A 19,686-nucleotide genomic window follows, 5' to 3' on the forward strand; every position below is an offset into this window, starting at 1 on the left:
CCTACCGGATCCCTACGAGTCATGGTCACATGAAGGCCAGGGCTTGGCTGATTTAACAAGGCTAACTCACAAACCATAAGTCATTATGCAAACCATAAGTTTCATTTTGCAAACCATAAGTCATTCATGGATAATTTTAATATTACAACAAAGGATGACCATAATAAGTTGCCTAGCTTATACTGGATACCAAAGCTCCACAAAACACCTTACAAAGCTAGGTTTATCGCAGGATCTTCAAAATGTTCAACAACAGAGTTATCGAAGATACTGACTTCTGTTCTTTGTACTGTTAAACGGGGACTTCAATCATACTGTGATGTTGTCTTTTCTCGGAGTGGTATAAATCAAATGTGGATATTAAAAAATTCGAAGGAACTCTTGGAAAATTTGAAATCAAGATCTGTTTCAAAAATAACATCTATTAAAACTTTCGATTTTTCCACATTGTATACCACAATACCACATGATAAATTGAAAGAACGCTTGAAAAACATCATCAACCAAGCATTTTTCTACAAAAACGGTTCACGCCGTTACAAATATGTGGTATTAGGGTATAATTCTACATATTTTGTTAAAAATACAACTAACGCTAAAGTGTTTTATACCGAGAAAGACATTATCAGTATGCTTGATTTCCTCATTGACAACATATTTGTTTGGAGGACACATTTTCCAACAGTGTATAGGAATTCCCATGGGCACTAACTGTGCTCCCTTACTTGCCGACTTATTTCTGTTCTCATACGAGGCAGAATTTATCCAGAACCTTATCAAGCAGAAAAAGGTCTCTGTAGCTCGTACTTTCAACCGAACATTTAGATACATAGACGATGTTATTTCATTGAATAACTCTGAATTCAGTAAATATCTCGCTATGATTTATCCTCCAGAATTGGAGATTAAAGAAACTACAGAAACGGCCTCTTCTGCTTCATATCTGGACATTTTACTTGAATTTACTCCAATGGTCACCTTTCTACTAGGCTATATGACAAGAGAGATGATTTCAACTTTAGTATAATTAATTTTCCACACCTCATCAGTAATATTCCACTCTCACCTGCTTATGGGGTATACATTTCCCAGCTTATACGATATGCAAGAGCATGCAGTTCATATGGTGATTTTGTAGAGAGACATGGCCATCTCTCTTTCAAACTGTTAAATCAAGGTTACACCAGAGCAAGACTTGTCTCTACATTCAAACGCTTTTTTGGCAGGTATCGCAAGCTGGTAGATAAATACAATATCTCTCTTCGACAAATGATCACTGATGGCATCGGTGACATTGGGCCTTAGTTAGTGACCACTACCTATCTGACTTACAGATTGATATATGGCGGGTGCCACATGTGGGGCAGGATGCGCTTACTATTTTCGAAACACCTGACATCACTTCTTGGTCTTTTGGCCAGAGGTCCATATATCTTTCTTTCATGAATTTGACTTTGTTTGTACCGTCTATTTACTGTCTGTTCTGTGCTGTTTTGTGTCTATGTTTACAACTATTGTCTTACAAATTTTGACCTAGTGTTATTGGATTATGGATTGGTATGATTGCGATTATTTTTTTTTCACACAAGTGGTAGTGGTTAAACATTTATGCAGAATCTCTGAAGTTGGTATCATTTTTCTGTCATGTTTATTGTTGGCAGTACAATGATTTTCTCTTCATATTACGCATGACTGTGCCTGTACGTTGAAATACATCCCTTCAGTCTTAGAAACAAAAAGTTTACAGATTTTAGATAGTGCAAGTGATTACTTTCTCCAGACTGTGACAATTGACATTTTACAACAATTTACCTACTTTCAAGACTGAATGCCGTAAACGTCTTTTGAATATCTTACCTCCTGGCAGAGAGTTCCTATTTGTGTCAAAGGACTGACACATATTGTCAAATTACGCATTGTTTAGCAATTGGCCAGTCTAGTCAAAACTTGTCACAGATTGTTTGTAGTTGCTGTTGCTTTAACCTTGACATGACCTCAAAGTTCAATTCCTCTGAATATTTTACTTGCAACATACAGCATTGAACTACTAAAATGCATGTTTGTAAATGCCAAGACCTCAGGAAGTTTCACCCTACACAAGGAACCAATACTTTGAAAGTAGTCTCCAAATACAGAGTGTATTGCACGGAATTTCATGATTGTCCTCTGTTATTTCGACCATTAAAATTATTTTAGGCAGTGTTAATTTTCAATTTCCAATTCATTCAACAATTTCAAATTGTAATTTTGTTTTCTGGTGGAAATTAGTGTATCAGGGTTTCAACAATTATACTATGGGTATACCTGACTGTATGTCTACAGCCATGGCATATAGTAAATGAAGGTCAGGGCTACCTACTGAGCAGTGTCTTCATGACAGTAGGTAGGACTGATGAACAGATAAATCCATACAGAAGTATAAGAAGGCTAAATGCAAAGACATACAAAGCCTTTTTTACAGACATAGTTTAAGAGTCAAACAACTGGTTCTAAAGAAAAATAGACATTCTTCAACTTGTCTAGCGTAATAATGAATGGCCAAATACTAGGCAAACTTTGAACAAACAGAAATACAGCATTGAAATCAGATGAGATAATTTGTCTAACCTTAGCTGGATCTCCTTTTCCCTCTTCAACAGTTCGGTATTTACCATGGTCATACTCTAAGGATAGTCTTCCTTTCTTGGATTTCTTACCCAGGTCTGTCACTGGTTGCTTGAATACATTTGTCTGTGCAGAAAAGAAATGGAAATGTACAGAGATACTGGTATTTTCCATTCACTAGACTTGACAGACTTTCAACAATGTTGCATATCATAATCCTCGTTGTCCTGAGCAGTTCAAGTTCACAAGTGTCAGGTTAAATTCTGCCACCATCAGTTCAAATTAGCTGAAAATGAGCTTAAAGCTACAGTGTCTCCAACAAGATCCATTGATGTAATCCATGACAATATTCATTTGTCATCTGTGTATGGACCTTTATTTGGGAACTATAACTACAATTTACTTTTCTTTTGGAGGGGGTTTGAATTTGAAATTTCACTGGAAATGTCAGGGACAGAAAACTAACATTTAAATAAAATTCAACTTGATGACACAAGATAAATATTTAGTTTTCATTTGGTATTTTCCTTGGAATAATGAAGTTTAGACTGGTTGAGTTAATGACGTTAGTTAGTACATCTACGTAACTGTTCCTGAGGCTGATGCTTAAAGTCCAAATGCATGTATTCATCAATGTTCATATCAGTGTAAATATCACATTTGTTTAAACTACTGTTAACAAGTTCATCCTCTGTACAAGGTATGAGTCATTGGGATCAACTCAACTGAAGTTCATTTATTGATCCAACAGGTATATACGTATGTTAAAGGTAATTTGTGGTATCATTCTTTGGTTTATTTTACTGTTTCTTCTGTGTGTACAAATTACAGTTACTCTTCACCCTCACCTGTACCTCTGTCATACATGATAAGGATATTACCCAATAATTCACCCATTGTGATTTAGAACATTAAACACCTTTGTTCCAACAGTTCCGCATAACTTTGTGCTAAACGGCACATCCTATTATTGTTGTCAGTTTTTTGAGGTACCCAGACAGTGATGTATTGAAGAGTTCATGCCTCTAAGGGCATCCAGTATAGGAATACTAATACTATAGATTGAAGAATTAAGGCCTCTAAGGGCATCCAGTATAGGAATACTAATAGATTGAAGAATTCAGGCCTCTAAGGGCATCCAGTATAGGAATACTAATAGATTGAAGAATTTAGGCCTTTATTAAAGGGCATCCAGTATAGGAATACTAATAGATTGAAAAATTCAGGCCTCTAAGGGCATCCAGTATAGGAATACTAATAGATTGAAGAATTCAGGCCTCTAAGGGCATCCAGTATAGGAATACTAGAAGATTGAATAATTCAGGCCTCTAAGGGCATCCAGTATAGGAATACTAGTAGATTGAAGAATTAAGGCCTCTAAGGGCATCCAGTACAGGAATATTAATAGATTGAAGAATTCAGGCCTCTAAGGGCATCCAGTATAGGTATACTAGTAGATTGAAGAATTCAGGCCTCTAAGGGCATCCAGTATAGGAATACTAGTAGATTGAAGAATTCAGGCCTCTAAGGGCATCCAGTATATGAATACTAATAGATTGAAGAATTCAGGCCTCTAAGGGCATCCAGTATAGGAATACTAGTAGATTGAAGAATTCAGGCCTCTAAGGCATCCAGTATAGGAATACTAGAAGATTGAAGAATTCAGGCCTCTAAGGGCATCCAGTATAGGAATACTAGTAGATTGAAGAATTCAGGCCTCTAAGGGCATCCAGTATAGGAATACTAATAGATTGAAGAATTCAGGCCTCTAAGGGCATCAAGTATAGGAATACTAGTAGATTGAAGAATTCAGGCCTCTAAGGGCATCCAGTATAGGAATACTAGTAGATTGAAGAATTCAGGCCTCTAAGGGCATCCAGTAAAGGAATGCTGATAGATTGAAGAATTAAGGCCTCTAAGGGCATCCAGTATAGGAATACTAATAGATTGAAGAATTCAGGCCTCTAAGGGCATCCAGTATAGGAATACTAATAGATTGAAGAATTCAGGCCTCTAAGGGCATCCAGTATAGGAATACTAGTAGATTGAAGAATTAAGGCCTCTAAGGGCATCCAGTAAAGGAATGCTGATAGATTGAAGAATTAAGGCCTCTAAGGGCATCCAGTATAGGAATACTAATAGATTGAAGAATTCAGGCCTCTAAGGGCATCCAGTATAGGAATACTAATAGATTGAAGAATTCAGGCCTCTAAGGGCATCCAGTATAGGAATACTAGTAGATTGAAGAATTCAGGCCTCTAAGGGGCATCCAGTATAGGAATACTAGTAGATTGAAGAATTAGGCCTCTAAGGGCATCCAGTATAGGAATACTTAGTAGATTGAAGAATTCAGGCCTCTAAGGGCATCCAGTAAAGGAATACTAGTAGATTGAAGAATTCAGGCCTCTAAGGGCATCCAGTATAGGAATACTAATAGATTGAAGAATTCAGGCCTCTAAGGGCATCCAGTATAGGAATACTAATAGATTGAAGAATTCAGGCCTCTAAGGGCATCCAGTATAGGAATACTAGTAGATTGAAGAATTCAGGCCTCTAAGGCATCCAGTAAAGGAATACTAGTAGATTGAAGAATTCAAGGCCTCTAAGGGCATCCAGTATAGGAATACTAATAGATTGAAGAATTCAGGCCTCTAAGGGCATCCAGTATAGGAATACTAGTAGATTGAAGAATTCAGGCCTCTAAGGGCATCCAGTATAGGAATACTAGAAGATTGAAGAATTCAGGCTCTAAGGGCATCCAGTATAGGAATACTAGTAGATTGAAGAATTCAGGCCTCTAAGGGCATCCAGTATAGGAATACTAGTAGATTGAAGAATTCAGGCCTCTAAGGGCATCCAGTATAGGAATACTAGTAGATTGAAGAATTCAGGCCTCTAAGGGCATCCAGTATAGGAATACTAATAGATTGAAGAATTCAGGCCTCTAAGGGCATCCAGTATAGGAATACTAATAGATTGAAGAATTCAGGCCTCTAAGGGCATCCAGTATAGGAATACTAATACTATAGATTGAAGAATTAAGGCCTCTAAGGGCATCCAGTATAATAGGAATACTAATAGATTGAAGAATTCAGGCCTCTAAGGGCATCCAGTATAGGAATACTAATAGATTGAAGAATTCAGGCCTCTAAGGGCATCCTGTATAGGAATACTAATAGATTGAAGAATTAAGGCCTCTAAAGGCATCCAGTATAGGAATACTAGTAGATTGAAGAATTCAGGCCTCTAAGGGCATCCAGTATAGGAATGCTAATAGATTGAAGAATTCAGGCCTCAAAGGGCATCCAGTATAGGAATACTAGGAGATTGAAGAATTCAAGCCTCTAAGGGCATCCAGTATAGGAATACTAATAGATTGAAGAATTCAGGCCTCTAAGATCATCCAGTATAGGAATACTAGTAGATTGAAGAATTCAGGCCTCTAAGGGCATCCAGTATAGGAACACTAGGAGATTGAAGAAATCAGGCCTTTAAGGGCATCCAGTACAGGAATACTTGTAGATTGAAGAATTCAGGCCTCTAAGGGCATCCAGTATAGGAATACTAGTAGATTGAAGAATTCAGGCCTCAAAGGACATCTAGTATAGGAATACTAATAGATTAAAGAATGCAGGCCTCTAAGGGCATCCAGTATAGGAATACTAGTAGATTGAAGAATTCAGGCCTCTAAGGGCATCCAGTATAGGAATACTAATACTATAGATTGAAGAATTAAGGCCTCTAAGGGCATCCAGTATAATAGGAATACTAATAGATTGAAGAATTCAGGCCTCAAAGGGCATCCAGTATAGGAATACTAGGAGATTGAAGAATTCAAGCCTCTAAGGGCATCCAGTATAGGAATACTAATAGATTGAAGAATTCAGGCCTCTAAGATCATCCAGTATAGGAATACTAGTAGATTGAAGAATTCAGGCCTCTAAGGGCATCCAGTATAGGAATACTAATACTATAGATTGAAGAATTCAGGCCTCTAAGGGCATCCAATATAGGAATACTAATACTAATAGATTGAAGAATTCAGGCCTCTAAGGGCATCCAGTATAGGAATACTAGTAGATTGAAGAATTCAGGCCTCAAAGGACATCTAGTATAGGAATACTAATAGATTAAAGAATGCAGGCCTCAAAGGGCATCCAGTATAGACATACTAGGAGATTGAAGAATTCAGGCCTCTAAGGGCATCCAGTATAGGAATACTAATACTATAGATTGAAGAATTCAGGCCTCAAAGGGCATCCAGTATAGGAATACTAGGAGATTGAAGAATTCAAGCCTCTAAGGGCATCCAGTATAGGAATACTAATAGATTGAAGAATTCAGGCCTCTAAGATCATCCAGTATAGGAATACTAGTAGATTGAAGAATTCAGGCCTCTAAGGGCATCCAGTATAGGAACACTAGGAGATTGAAGAAATCAGGCCTCTAAGGGCATCCAGTATAGGAATACTAGTAGATTGAAGAATTCAGGCCTCTAAGGGCATCCAGTATAGGAATACTTGTAGATTGAAGAATTCAGGCCTCTAAGGGATCAGTATAGGAATACTAGTAGATTGAAGAATTCAGGCCTCTAAGGGCATCCAGTATAGGAATACTAGTAGATTGAAGAATTCAGGCCTCTAAGGGCATCCAGTATAGGAATACTAGTAGATTGAAGAATTCAGGCCTCTAAGGGCATCCAGTATAGGAATACTAGTAGATTGAAGAATTCAGGCCTCTAAGGGCATCCAGTATAGGAATACTAATAGATTGAAGAATTCAGGCCTCAAAGGGCATCCAGTATAGGAATACTAGTAGATTGAACAATTCAGGCCTCTAAGGGCATCCAGTATAGGAATACTAGGAGATTGAAGAATTCAGGCCTCTAAGGGCATCCAGTATAGGAATACTTGTAGATTGAAGAATTCAGGCCTCTAAGGGCATCCAGTATAGGAATACTAATAGATTGAAGAATACAAGTCTCAAAATAATGACAATAAATTTGGTTAGTGTATCAACATTCTGGAATTTTGTCAATGCCATAATAACAAAGAGGGACATTACTTTCACTTTTAATAAAGATTTTCTTGAGTAATTCCAACCCCATCATGGCGAACATTCATTTGGTATACAGTTGACAATTCCAACCTCACCATGGCAAAGATTTATTTGATTATACAGTTGATAAATTCATTGTAATGAAAAAGTTGCACAAGTTACCAAAGAAAATTTACTTTTATCTCAAACAGTTTTGTGTACCTGGACATAGACAGCAGATAATGAATGAAACTCGATACATATTGTTGCACTTACCGGTTTTCCATCAATGACAGCATAGCTACATTTATATGCACACTTCTGAGTATCTCTATCCAGCCTTTGGAGAAGTGCACCACCACTGCCAAAGGTAATATTCTCTGCACTCCATTCTAGTTTTTTCATTCTTTCTAAAATGGCCGTAATTGACTCATAGCTGATGCCATCCCCTTGTATAACACGTATGTAAGGAGGTAGTTGCTTGAAGCCTTTTGAATTCTTCACGACACCAAATGCCTTACTCAAAATGGTGAGTACCTGAAACAAACAGTCATTTGCAAAATCAACAAATTCTTTCCTTGATATGAAACTCCATGTGCATTTCACTCAAAAAATCTTTTGGCAGAAGTACATTTTGAATTTAGAATCAACTGTGTGTACTTGCAATATAAATGTGGCTCATTCAAGCTTGTCAAAGTAGCCATCTTTGTGGTACTTTCAAGGTTCATGCTGGTATCACTACACTGAAGATAGCAAATACAAGCCTTGGTTAATTCTACACTTTGGATTATGGGATTTTAATGCAAGGCTACAGTAACTACAACTTTTTTGTTGATAAATATAAATATTTATCATCGTCGTAAACCACGTGCCTCTTTACGGCAACAGCTCAGCGCTACCCGTTAAGAGACCGTGGTTGATTACGCAGAGATTCGCGGATCTATTGCTGGTTTCAAACGCTGGCTGAACGGAGCCAATCAGAAAGTAGGTCTCATAAACGCGCATAAATTATTGTAATTAGCAATACAAAACGACGCGGCTGATCTTGGTGCTCACCACCGGACCACGCTCACTGTCGATGAAGAACGCGCAATGTGTAAATGTGTAATGTTTTTGGACTCAACCGCTCTATCCACACCAAACAGACGTCATTGCTAATCATTTTACAAGGAAAAGACGGGTTTCTTTACACGAGGACCAGCGGTGGCAAGTCTGTATGCTACCAGTCCCCATTGTGTTTCACGAGCGTTATCGAAGGGTATCGCATAACTTGACCTGCCGGCGGCCCCATGCCTCGCTGTGTGCAGTTGCCGACCAAGCATAGAACAACACCGCTGTGTAAAACCCGTTGGTCAAAACTATTGATCATAAATTTCCTTTACTACAGGTTATGTATAAACGTTTATGTGTCTATCACTTCATTTAGGTTCACATCATTTAGGTTCACACTGAAAGCTTTCTTATCGTGTTGTAGGTACACATGGAGCTAGAAACGTATGAATGGTATATTGGGGCCCTTTCATTCGAGCAAGTGCATCTACTCCGCAATACAAATGCACGCTTGGCTCCCGATCGACTCTACAGCCGAAATCACAGTCCTCGGCAAATTGCACAGTTGTTCAACTCCGATTATGTTTCATTAATTCATCACAAAAGTTACGCTAACAACGGAATCAAACCAAGAGGTTTAGTTTGTTCCATGAGTTTGCAGTTCAGCCGGGTGCATACATGTATACGCGTACGGGAACAACGTTGAAGTGGGACCGGGCCAGGTTTGCTGCAGGCCGACGTCTCTGTCGCCGCTGCTCTCGATCATGACACAGAAACTGTCAAAATTTTGAAAGCTGTCGGATTTATGCAACGGAACCAGAGGATCTCAGAGCCTGAAAGTTCGATCGTGTACACACAGACAACGAGGACCTTGTCTGTGGTTTACGACCCGACATGACTTTGTAAAACAGATTCGTGATTGGCTAACTCTGATGACATAGTCTCATGAATAATTAATTACCCCCATTCACACTTCCGCGGTTTCCTACCGTAATCTGCCAGAGCTTGATTTTTGCGTAGGTCAGCGGAGCGGAAATTATTGCTCTGGCTCACGAGAATGATATTTATAAACATAAGTCTTCTCAACTTCAATCTGAGTAAGATGGAAGCGGTCCCTCGTTTTGTAAATGCCTCTGTGAGACTCAAGATCATGCAACAGTAAAATGTTAAGATCAGAAATCTACTTCAGTTGTATATTTCCATTTATAAAATCATGTAAGGTTACAAACATTGAGACAATTCACTCAGCATATTATGTTGCTGAGTTTACCACACGCAGTCACGGTGAACAAATGGGGTTTGATCACACGCAGTCATCACATTGGTTGTACACAATGCTATGTACAGTACAGCGATAAAACATCACTAAAATGATCAACATTGTATATATATTTTTCGGCTAGCAACAAGCACAATGCCTCACAAAACAAGTCATTGTTGATGACACAGTCTCCACTTGTTAATGGGTAATTCAATTACAAGTCCTCGGAGAGGATAGATTCATTAATTAGGTCTGTGATTAACAAGTCATCGTTGATGACACAGTCCCCACTTGTTAATGGGTACTTTGATTACAAGTCCTCAGAGAGGATAGAGTCCTCTTCATTAATTAGGTCTGTGATAAAAATACTTTGATACAGATGGCGCTCAATGGCCAAGAATGAGTTCCATGGTGATGAAAACATAAAACCAATGTAGGCCACCATCCTAAAGGTCATTAAATGAGTCAACTAGGAATCAATCAACAGGATGTTGCAAAACATTTTTGCATCCTATCATAACACTGATAGATTATCACTGGTACCATATTTTATAAAGTTTGATGCAGTGCTTCTGGACATTCACCCTAAAAACAAAAGTTCATTGGATCATTGGATCGTATCACAAAACAAATCGACGTGCATATGTATGACATAGGTCAATGTCCTTGTACCAACTTTGAATAAAATCGGTTTAGATATGCCTGAGTTATGGCTCTGTACATGAAAAAATCGTAACAAAATGGCCGCACGGAAGCCATATTGGATCGTATCACAAAACAAATTGACGTGCATATCTATGACATTGGTCAATGTATTTGTACCAACTTTGAATAAAATCGGTTGAAACATGTCTGAGTTAGGTCTCTGTACATGAAAAAATCATAATAAAATGGCCGCCTGGCGGCCATATTGGATTGTATCACAAAACAAATCGATGTGCATATGTATGACATAGGTCAATGTCCTTGTACCAACTTTGTATAAAATCAGTTGAGATATGCCCGAGTTATGGCTTTGTACATGAAAAAATTGTAACAAAATGGCCGCACGGCAGCCATATTGGATCGTATCACAAAACAAATTGACGTGCATATCTATGACATTGGTCAATGTCCTTGTACCAACTTTGAATAAAATCGGTTGAAACATGTCTGAGTTAGGTCTCTGTACATGAAAAAATCGTAATAAAATGGCCGCCTGGCGGCCATATTGGATCGTATCACAAAACAAATCGACGTGCATATGTATGACATAGGTCAATGTCCTTGTACCAACTTTGAATAAAATCGGTTGAGATATGCCCGAGTTATGGCTTTGTACATGAAAAAATTGTAACAAAATGGCCGCACGGCAGCCATATTGAATCGTATCACAAAACAAATTGACGTGCATATCTATGACATTGGTCAATGTCCTTGTACCAACTTTGAATAAAATCGGTTGAAACATGTCTGAGTTAGGTCTCTGTACATGAAAAAATCATAATAAAATGGCCGCCTGGCGGCCATATTGGATCGTATCACAAAACAAATCGACGTGCATATGTATGACATTGGTCAATGTCCTTGTACCAACTTTGTATAAAATCGGTTGAGATATGCCCAAGTAATGGCTTTGTACATGAAAAAATTGTAACAAAATGGCCGCAAGCAGCCATATTGGATCGTATCACAAAACAAATTGACGTGCATATCTATGACATTGGTCAATGTCCTTGTACCAACTTTGAATAAAATCGGTTGGAACATGTCTGAGTTATTGCTCTGTAGATGAAAAAATCGTAATAAAATGGCCGTCTGGCGGCCATATTGGATTGTATCACAAAACAAATCGACGTGCATATGTATGACATAGGTCAATGTCCTTGTACCAACTTTGAATAAAATCGGTTGAGATATGCCCGAGTTATGGCTTTGTACATGAAAAAAATCGTATTACAATGGCCGCCTGGCGGCCATATTGGATCGTATCACAAAACAAATCGGCGTGCATATGTATGACATATGAAGTAATCCTTGTACCAAGTTTGAATGAAATCGCTCCAAGCAAAACAAAAGTTCATCATGTAAATGCATATTAGCAATTAATTTAAACGATATTGCTAAGCGTCATTGGATTGTATTTACAACACAATGAGATCAACATCTGTACCAAGATTCATCAAATTTGATGCAGTATTTCTTGACATATCAGCCTAATTACGAAAATTCAATAATTGACATGATACTGCTACATGTTGTAAAACAAATTGATGTGCATATGTATGACGTAGGTCAATGTCCTTGTACCAATAAGAGTGCCTTAAAAAGCATACTCCGAGTAAAACTGCTTACTCGGACTTGTATACTCCGAGTACATGACCTACTCAGAGTTGAATACGCCGAGTTTCACTTGCTTATAGAAAAACAATGCTGGAAAAACACAGGAAATATTCGATCTTGTGATAATAATTTGCAAACAGTGACAGTACATGAACTTCCAGTCGCTCAGAGAAAAGAGTTGTTACAATGTTATTATTAATGCAATCTGTCTGATCTCTGTATCTTAATGTACAACACGCTCAAGTCATTGTCGTTGTCAAGTGTAGCTACCGTCACGCAAATTATGAGTTTGTAGTACTTGTCTTTTCGTTTCATTACCGGATCAGATCCTGATTTGATACATGACTTGAATTGGGCACAACAAGTGAACAACGTTTCCTGATCACCCTGATGCATTACGGCAAGTTATTAGAACACGGACGCTTATCGAATAACCTGTCGACCTGTGACGTCAGGGCCTTGGGTTGCTAGCTTGGCGAGGCCATGATAGACTTGCCCAAGCATTTCAGGCATATTTATGTCTTGCTAAAACAATTAAACTAATAATTTTTCAAAATAAAATGAGCACAGTGCGCTCGTGTATGGTATGAACCGAGTGCGAGTGACCACTTGGTCGTAAATAATGACCTGACTTGACCTGTGATGTTATATTGATTTCGCTCATTGAACTGTCCGATATCAAACTGAGTAACTGGCTGGACTTGCCTGAAATTTATTGGTTTTACTGTAAATGTTACGTCTAAGTCATCTTTCAAAAAACTTCGCTGCCGGCCGTGGTTAAATATGTACATTGCGCAACAGATTACAAGACACCGTGAAAATGAAATTCTTTTTTTCAAAAGAGCAGATTTTTGACATATCGATCCGCGCTAGCCGTAAACTGTGAGTAATAAAATACCTTTTTTCGACAGATCGTTTCTTGTCCGGCATGGCAAAATATGCATTTATAGGAACACGTATTACTCGGCGTATTCAAGTCCGAGTAGGCCATTTACTCGGAGTATACAAGTCCGAGTAAGCAGTTTTACTTGGAGTATGCAATTCCAAGTACTCGGACTTGCAAGTCCGACTCAGTTTTGGAACTCGGAGTGTATTGTTTGAGATACTCCTACATACCTCCTTTGAATGATATTAGTGGAAATATGTCTGAGTTATGGCTCTGTACATGAAAAAAACGTAACTAAATGGCCACCAGGCAGCCATATTGCATCGGATTATGAAACCAATTGAAATGCATATCTCTTACATAACATGACAATACATCAATGTCACTGTATCAACTTTGAATAAAATTGGTTGATACCCGGTACATATCTGCAATATGGCTGCAGACATGAAAAACTCGTTACATAATGGCTGCCATGCAGCCATTGTATTTGATCTCACCGTAAAAAAAATCAAAGTGCATATGTATGACATAAGTCAATGATCTTGTACCATTTTGGATAAAATCGGTTGAGATGTGTCTGAGTTATGGCTCTTGTACCAACTTTGAATGAAATCGGTTGATACATGTCTGAGTTGTGGTTCGGGACATGAAAAAATCGCAACAAAATGGCCGCCACAGGGCCATATTGAATAGTATCATGAAACAAATTGAGGTGCAAATGTATGACAAAGGTTGATGTCCTTGTTCCAACTTTGAATAAAATCAGTTGAGACGTGCCTAAGTTATGGCTCTTGACATGAAAAATTTGTAACAAAATGGCCGCCATGCAACCATATTGGATCATAATGTGAAACAAATTGACATACATATGCATGACATAAGTCAATATCCTTGTACTAACTTTGAATGAAATCGGTTAATACATGTCTGAGTTATGGTTTGAGACATGAAAAATCGTAACAAAATGGCCGCCACACGACCATATTGAATTGTATCGTGAAACAAATTGATCTGCAATGTATGACAAAGGTTGATGATGTCCTTGTACCAACTTACAATAAAATCGGTTGAGATGTGCCTGAGATATGGCTCCGTACATGAAAAAAATCATAACGAAATGGTCGCATGGCGGCCATATTGGATTGTATCACAAAACAAATTGACGTACATATGTATGACATAAGGAGTAATCCTTGTACCAAGTTTGAATGAAATCGCTCTAGGCATGTCTGAGATATCTGCGCGAACAGACAGGCGCATGCATGCATGGACATGACCAAACCTATAAGTCCCCCTGGACGGTGTCTGTGGGGACTAAAAATTACACTCAAGACCATGATCGGCAAGCCAGAGCAGGACACGGGAGATGCTGCTGCATCGATAAGGGAGATGATCACCACATTGACGTACACGGATATAAGAGAATTTGGTCCTACAACGTGCTGACCCCGGTGACAGACTTGACCCATGACGACCCACTGTTGATCACCATGGCTAACTTCTTCTAGTAATACGTGGCAAGAAATAGTCAAATGACAAAAAATAGACAAAACGAGCGGGTTTTCGTGGCATGTGACAGGAAAATCGCATGGCTATGCATAGGGATGTGTTGAGAGATCCTGTAACTTACAACGATCATGACAGTGATCGAACAGCCTAGTGTAGGCGTACCGGTGCTATGCAAACTTTGTTGTTGTACCACCTGATTGCCGGATAGGTCTTTAATCCTCGTTCAAATGTGATAACCCCACAAAAAGACCTATGAAAGGTCTTTCGCTTGACTTGATACCTGTACTTGGAATTCTCGTTTGCACCATACCATAGGGGAAACTTTGTAGTGGAGTTGGATTCTCCACAGCCGAGTGTGGCATGCCATATACAAGGTTCTCTTGACACCGACATTCACGCTGACCATGGAACAAATTCTTCTTGCTGCAGTGGGCATTGCTCCGCGAGCTGTAGATTTCTGTAGCTTGCGTTATTGTCAACTGGACTCCTGTTGGGCCTCTTGAAGTAACAGCTCTCCTCTTTGCTAGCAATGTCGTAGACTAGAAGCCCGTCATTTGATAGTGAGTTGGTGTAATACTGTAACATGCGTATGGGTAAGTGTTCTCAACTACGCTCAAGTGATAACAGTAGCCGAGCCCAATTCAAGAAAATCATGATCAAATGTGATCTCACTACAGCGTGTAATTCCTGTTCAATATTCAGCAGATATTTAACTTAGATTAATTTACCTTTTATTGTGTTTTAGATTTGGTAAGTGGGTATGCTTGTGACTGACAGATTGGTCGCCATTTTAAAAACTGGCAATATCACAAACTCTGTAATCAACCTATAACTTAGTGTAGCATTCTTGGATATGTTTTCAACAAGAGGGGACCCCCTCATGAGCATGCGCAGCGTGACGACCACTGCAATTTAAATTGACAGTCATATTGTGGAAAAGTTAAAAGGCCAACAGTGGCTAAAAGTTTTAATGATATTTTTCACTTTTTTTTAATGTCAACTACAATTTCTTGTTGTATTCTGCAAAGCATGTTGAGTATATAGTGTTGAGCTGGTCAACTCAGCCAGGATATTGTTTTTCTTTACATGTGAATTCTATAATGACTTAGAATTCAAACTTAAACAATAACAGTGCATTTCAACTGTATACACTGTGGAATGTTGACAAGTTAAAGAGCTGGTGTTTCAACATGCTTTTGGGAGTAGAATTGACATACAGAACAAAACAAGTGAAGAAAATCATCAAAACTTAGAACTACTAGCCCTTTCAATATGTGGACAGATTTTACCAACATTTAGTTTTATCAAAACTTTAACAGACTGGATATTAAAACATAAAAATACCTTAACTACAACATCTGCTGGCTCTCCAGAGTCTGGACGAATGACTAACGTATTACCACCTTTTCCTCGCTTTATGACAAGGTCCCGAAGTTCTTGGCCCCAAACCTTTTCACAGGCATTCCATATGTCATAGCTATCTGACACAACAGCAACAAGTCCTTTTGGAAACTTTTCAAGCATATTACGGAAAGCATGAGCTTCTCCACTCTTACCCCAGCTGGTTATTGTACTGCAATGAAAGATTTGAGAAATCAACTCCTGAGCTTTAAGTGCCACATGAACCTAGACCAAAAAACTGATTTCAAGGTATTCAGTGCACTTTATCAGTTGAACTTGACGTTTTTGAGTCGTGAACTTTAATACTACTAAATCAAATATATCTATAAAACTGCTGTAGAGACATCTGTGTTTTCAACAAAAATGAGGAAAACATTGTACATGATTAAACTATGTGAATTTAAGACCATTTTACCACAACTGTGTATGGTTATCTAAACAAAACTACACATTAAATTTGAAAGATGTATGATGAGTGTTTTTTAAGAAAATAAACTTTTAGGAAAATGACAAGAACAAATTCTCTCAAATTTCGTTAAGCAAATTTATCTAAAATTGCTCATTTTAACAAAAACATCTCTGAAATCTGTGTATCAAACATCAAAACAATTAGACTGGCAGTTTTTGAGAAATTTTGCATGTCAAAATGTTGAATGACGCATGATGCTACCACTCAGTAACCTATCAGATGAGCATCAATGACAGCAGAGCTATGAAAAGAATCAAAACATTCTTCAGTATGGCTTTTTCCCAGAAAGAATGATACAGATAGCATTTCCTTGATAAGTACATTGTACAGGGAGTGTATCAAGCTGATATATGGTGGTGTCTCCAAATCATTCTCCCATATTTCATTTCTAGATTCAGTATTCACTTCTAAAAGAGTTGTTACCTTTTGTCAAAAACAAGCTGTTGATTGTTTTTGGAGTATACTAACCTATGTTCAGCTGCAGGAATAGAATTGCCAGCCATTTTACAGCCATAGTATTTTCTGGCACAGACTATGCCTGCAATGGTATCAGTACCCATGAAATTGACAAGATGTGCTGCACCACCGATTGCAGCTGACTGCATAAAAAGAAAAATGTCATAAAAAAATTTAGAAGAAAATAATTAAACAAGTTATGGTAACCGTTTTATATTTTATTTACAGATTACTAAATTGATTCACATTTGTTTCTTTTTTCTATGTTTTAAACTCTTTTATAATCCATCTATGGTATGAGTAACAGTCACAATTTTTTCATTGATCCTCATGTTATTTCAAGATGAGATATTGGACTGAAAGTTGCCTACAGCCAATGCACACTTCTTGCACTTTGCTTCTATATAATCTATTAAGTCCAAGTTTGATGCTAGTATTTAAACATTCACAGTTGAGAAATATTCTGCTACTCCTTTTACAGGACAGGATGCATTATTTTAGAAATAGTATGAAGTATCCAGAAAGTGACATCCCAAGAAAGTAACATTATAATATTGAAATGCTAGAAACATCAGATAAAATTTCTGGTCTTACCTCAACTGATGTGGATCCACGAAAACCAAAATCATGAAGTTTAAATGGGAGTCCTTGAAGATTATCTGCTGTTTCTAAGAGGTATTTTGCTATGATTTCTTTCTGTGCCCTTGAATTTGTTGCTACTGTCAGTGGATACCACACCTGGACAAGTAATGTCTGCCAGAAATGGATAAGCATAATATCATTGATATCAAGTGGAGATATCCAAATCCACAAATTTTTGAAAACAATACACTTGTAGATGGTAAGGTAGCATAACTTGTCATACTAGTGACTGTGGAAGTAGCAATATGGTAGTTATACAGTATTAGGTAATCATATTTTACTCAAAGCCTAACAAATTGGTGATTAATACGAAGCTTTGCAATGAGTATTAAAAATGAAAAGCTGAAGATAATGATTCATTGTCAATGGACACACTTTATGTACCTTGTGTATGAAAAGATCATTAAATGTTTGGAAGATTAGTAGTAAGGGGGGTTTTACACGTGTGAGTTAAGTCCGGAGTTGACAGCGGAATAAATTTAAACCTGTGTCAGTTGGACGTGTGAACAGACAACACCGAACTAACAAAGAACTAAATTAATTCAGTGTCGGAGGGCTGGTTCAGGTTCGGTGCTCCGTACTAAACAATGGCCTCTTGACACCAGGGCATGAGATTTGAGGCGAGCGATCGCTCTGCTCGCCTAGTGCTCGCGCAAATCAAAATCCACGCCAACTATTTTCCGCTCGCGTGGCAACTTGGACAGGACTGCGACATGTTCACAGGATGATGCACTGCAAAAAAAACGGCGTCTGAGCACGTGTTCATCATCGGAATGACAGGCTACAGCCTGCAGACTTGTAGACTTGACTTAAATTGTAGCGAACATATGAACAAGAGAAACAAAGGCCATGCGTACGTGTGCCCATACCGTGTCTTCTATTTCTAAGCTTTGCTATACATGTATATGCATTCGCGTTCCGAAAACACACGGTCCCTACAGGGATTAGCCGTGGTCGTGGCTAGTAAAACTCATCAAATTGTGTTGCTTTATATGCGATGTCTGTACAGAGTACGCAACCACGACTATATTGAACGTAAGCCTGGCATCTGTCCGGAGTGGGCGCTCCCATAGATCATACAGGCAATTCATTCAACACGAATTGTGCGATCCTCCCTCATTTTTTGTACTCATTTTCTTGAAAAGTGTTTGGCTGACTGCATAATTAGGAAGAACCGTATTCTCGATGAATTAAGAGCACAGAGATTTCGATGCAGTTTGGAGAAATATTTGAAGACGTTGATGCACTATCGCCGCTCTCATATGCGTACTATGAAAACCTCCTCGGAAATACGCCGCACAGTTTCTCTGCGGAAAACAGCCAATTTTGATTCCAAAACTTGCACTGATCTTTGTTTTCGAGCACACCCACCTCGCCCAGGTACACGATGTGCTCAGCCGCGCTTATAAACTTGCGCAAAGCCTACTTTTCTCTCTATGCAAGGGAAGCGTTCGTAACCACCGCCATTGTTAATCTCATTCAACCCATGAGCACTCGGGCGAAAACCAGCCTTGCAAACAAAAGAGCATTGCGATATCAAACTTCCTAAGTCGACGTTCTGAGAATCGTGCAACAAGAGAAAATAATGAAATATGTAAAACTTTTGAAGAGATAAAAAGAAAAAATTATTTTGTCAACAGAAAATGGTCATCGTAGATTGTAATTAGCTAAGAGGTGGTTATAAATAATGTTAATTACAGAGTGCTACTTCGATAGTGTTATATCATAGCACAGTCAGTTGTCTATATTTTGTGACTTGTCCAGTGATCAAGACTGTACCGGTATTGCTGATACTGGTTCTTACTATTATAATAATAATACTTACATTAAGTTCCTATAACAACAAATATAACAAAAACAAAAAATAAAAAAAAAAATAAAAATAAATATTCTCAAGTAGAATGCACAAGACACAATTAACGATTTAATAATTCTTTTTATTTGCTTCACTCTCCCTATGCAGTTCAGGGGAGTAGTTTTATCACTCTTGTAACACTCCCGCAGATAATTTTAGGAGAGTGATTTTCAGCTCACCAGCACTTTTTA

The 19,686-nt window shown here is 38.2% G+C and overlaps 1 protein-coding gene across 1 annotated transcript in view; it reads right to left on the reverse strand.

Moving 5' to 3' along the window:
* Positions 1-19,686, reverse strand: part of LOC139134542 (nicotinamide phosphoribosyltransferase-like) — a 47,797-nt gene that overhangs the window by 8,146 nt on the left and 19,965 nt on the right. The window contains exons 4-8 of the mRNA XM_070701422.1: positions 17,593-17,751; positions 17,011-17,141; positions 16,017-16,245; positions 7,918-8,178; positions 2,608-2,730 (exon numbers count right to left, since the gene is read on the reverse strand). Coding sequence (XP_070557523.1) covers positions 2,608-2,730; positions 7,918-8,178; positions 16,017-16,245; positions 17,011-17,141; positions 17,593-17,751 — 903 coding nt within the window. The remainder of the gene's footprint in view (positions 1-2,607; positions 2,731-7,917; positions 8,179-16,016; positions 16,246-17,010; positions 17,142-17,592; positions 17,752-19,686) is intronic.

The sequence above is a fragment of the Ptychodera flava genome, chromosome 6, assembly GCF_041260155.1.
Source record: "Ptychodera flava strain L36383 chromosome 6, AS_Pfla_20210202, whole genome shotgun sequence".
Classification (NCBI taxonomy): domain Eukaryota; kingdom Metazoa; phylum Hemichordata; class Enteropneusta; family Ptychoderidae; genus Ptychodera; species Ptychodera flava.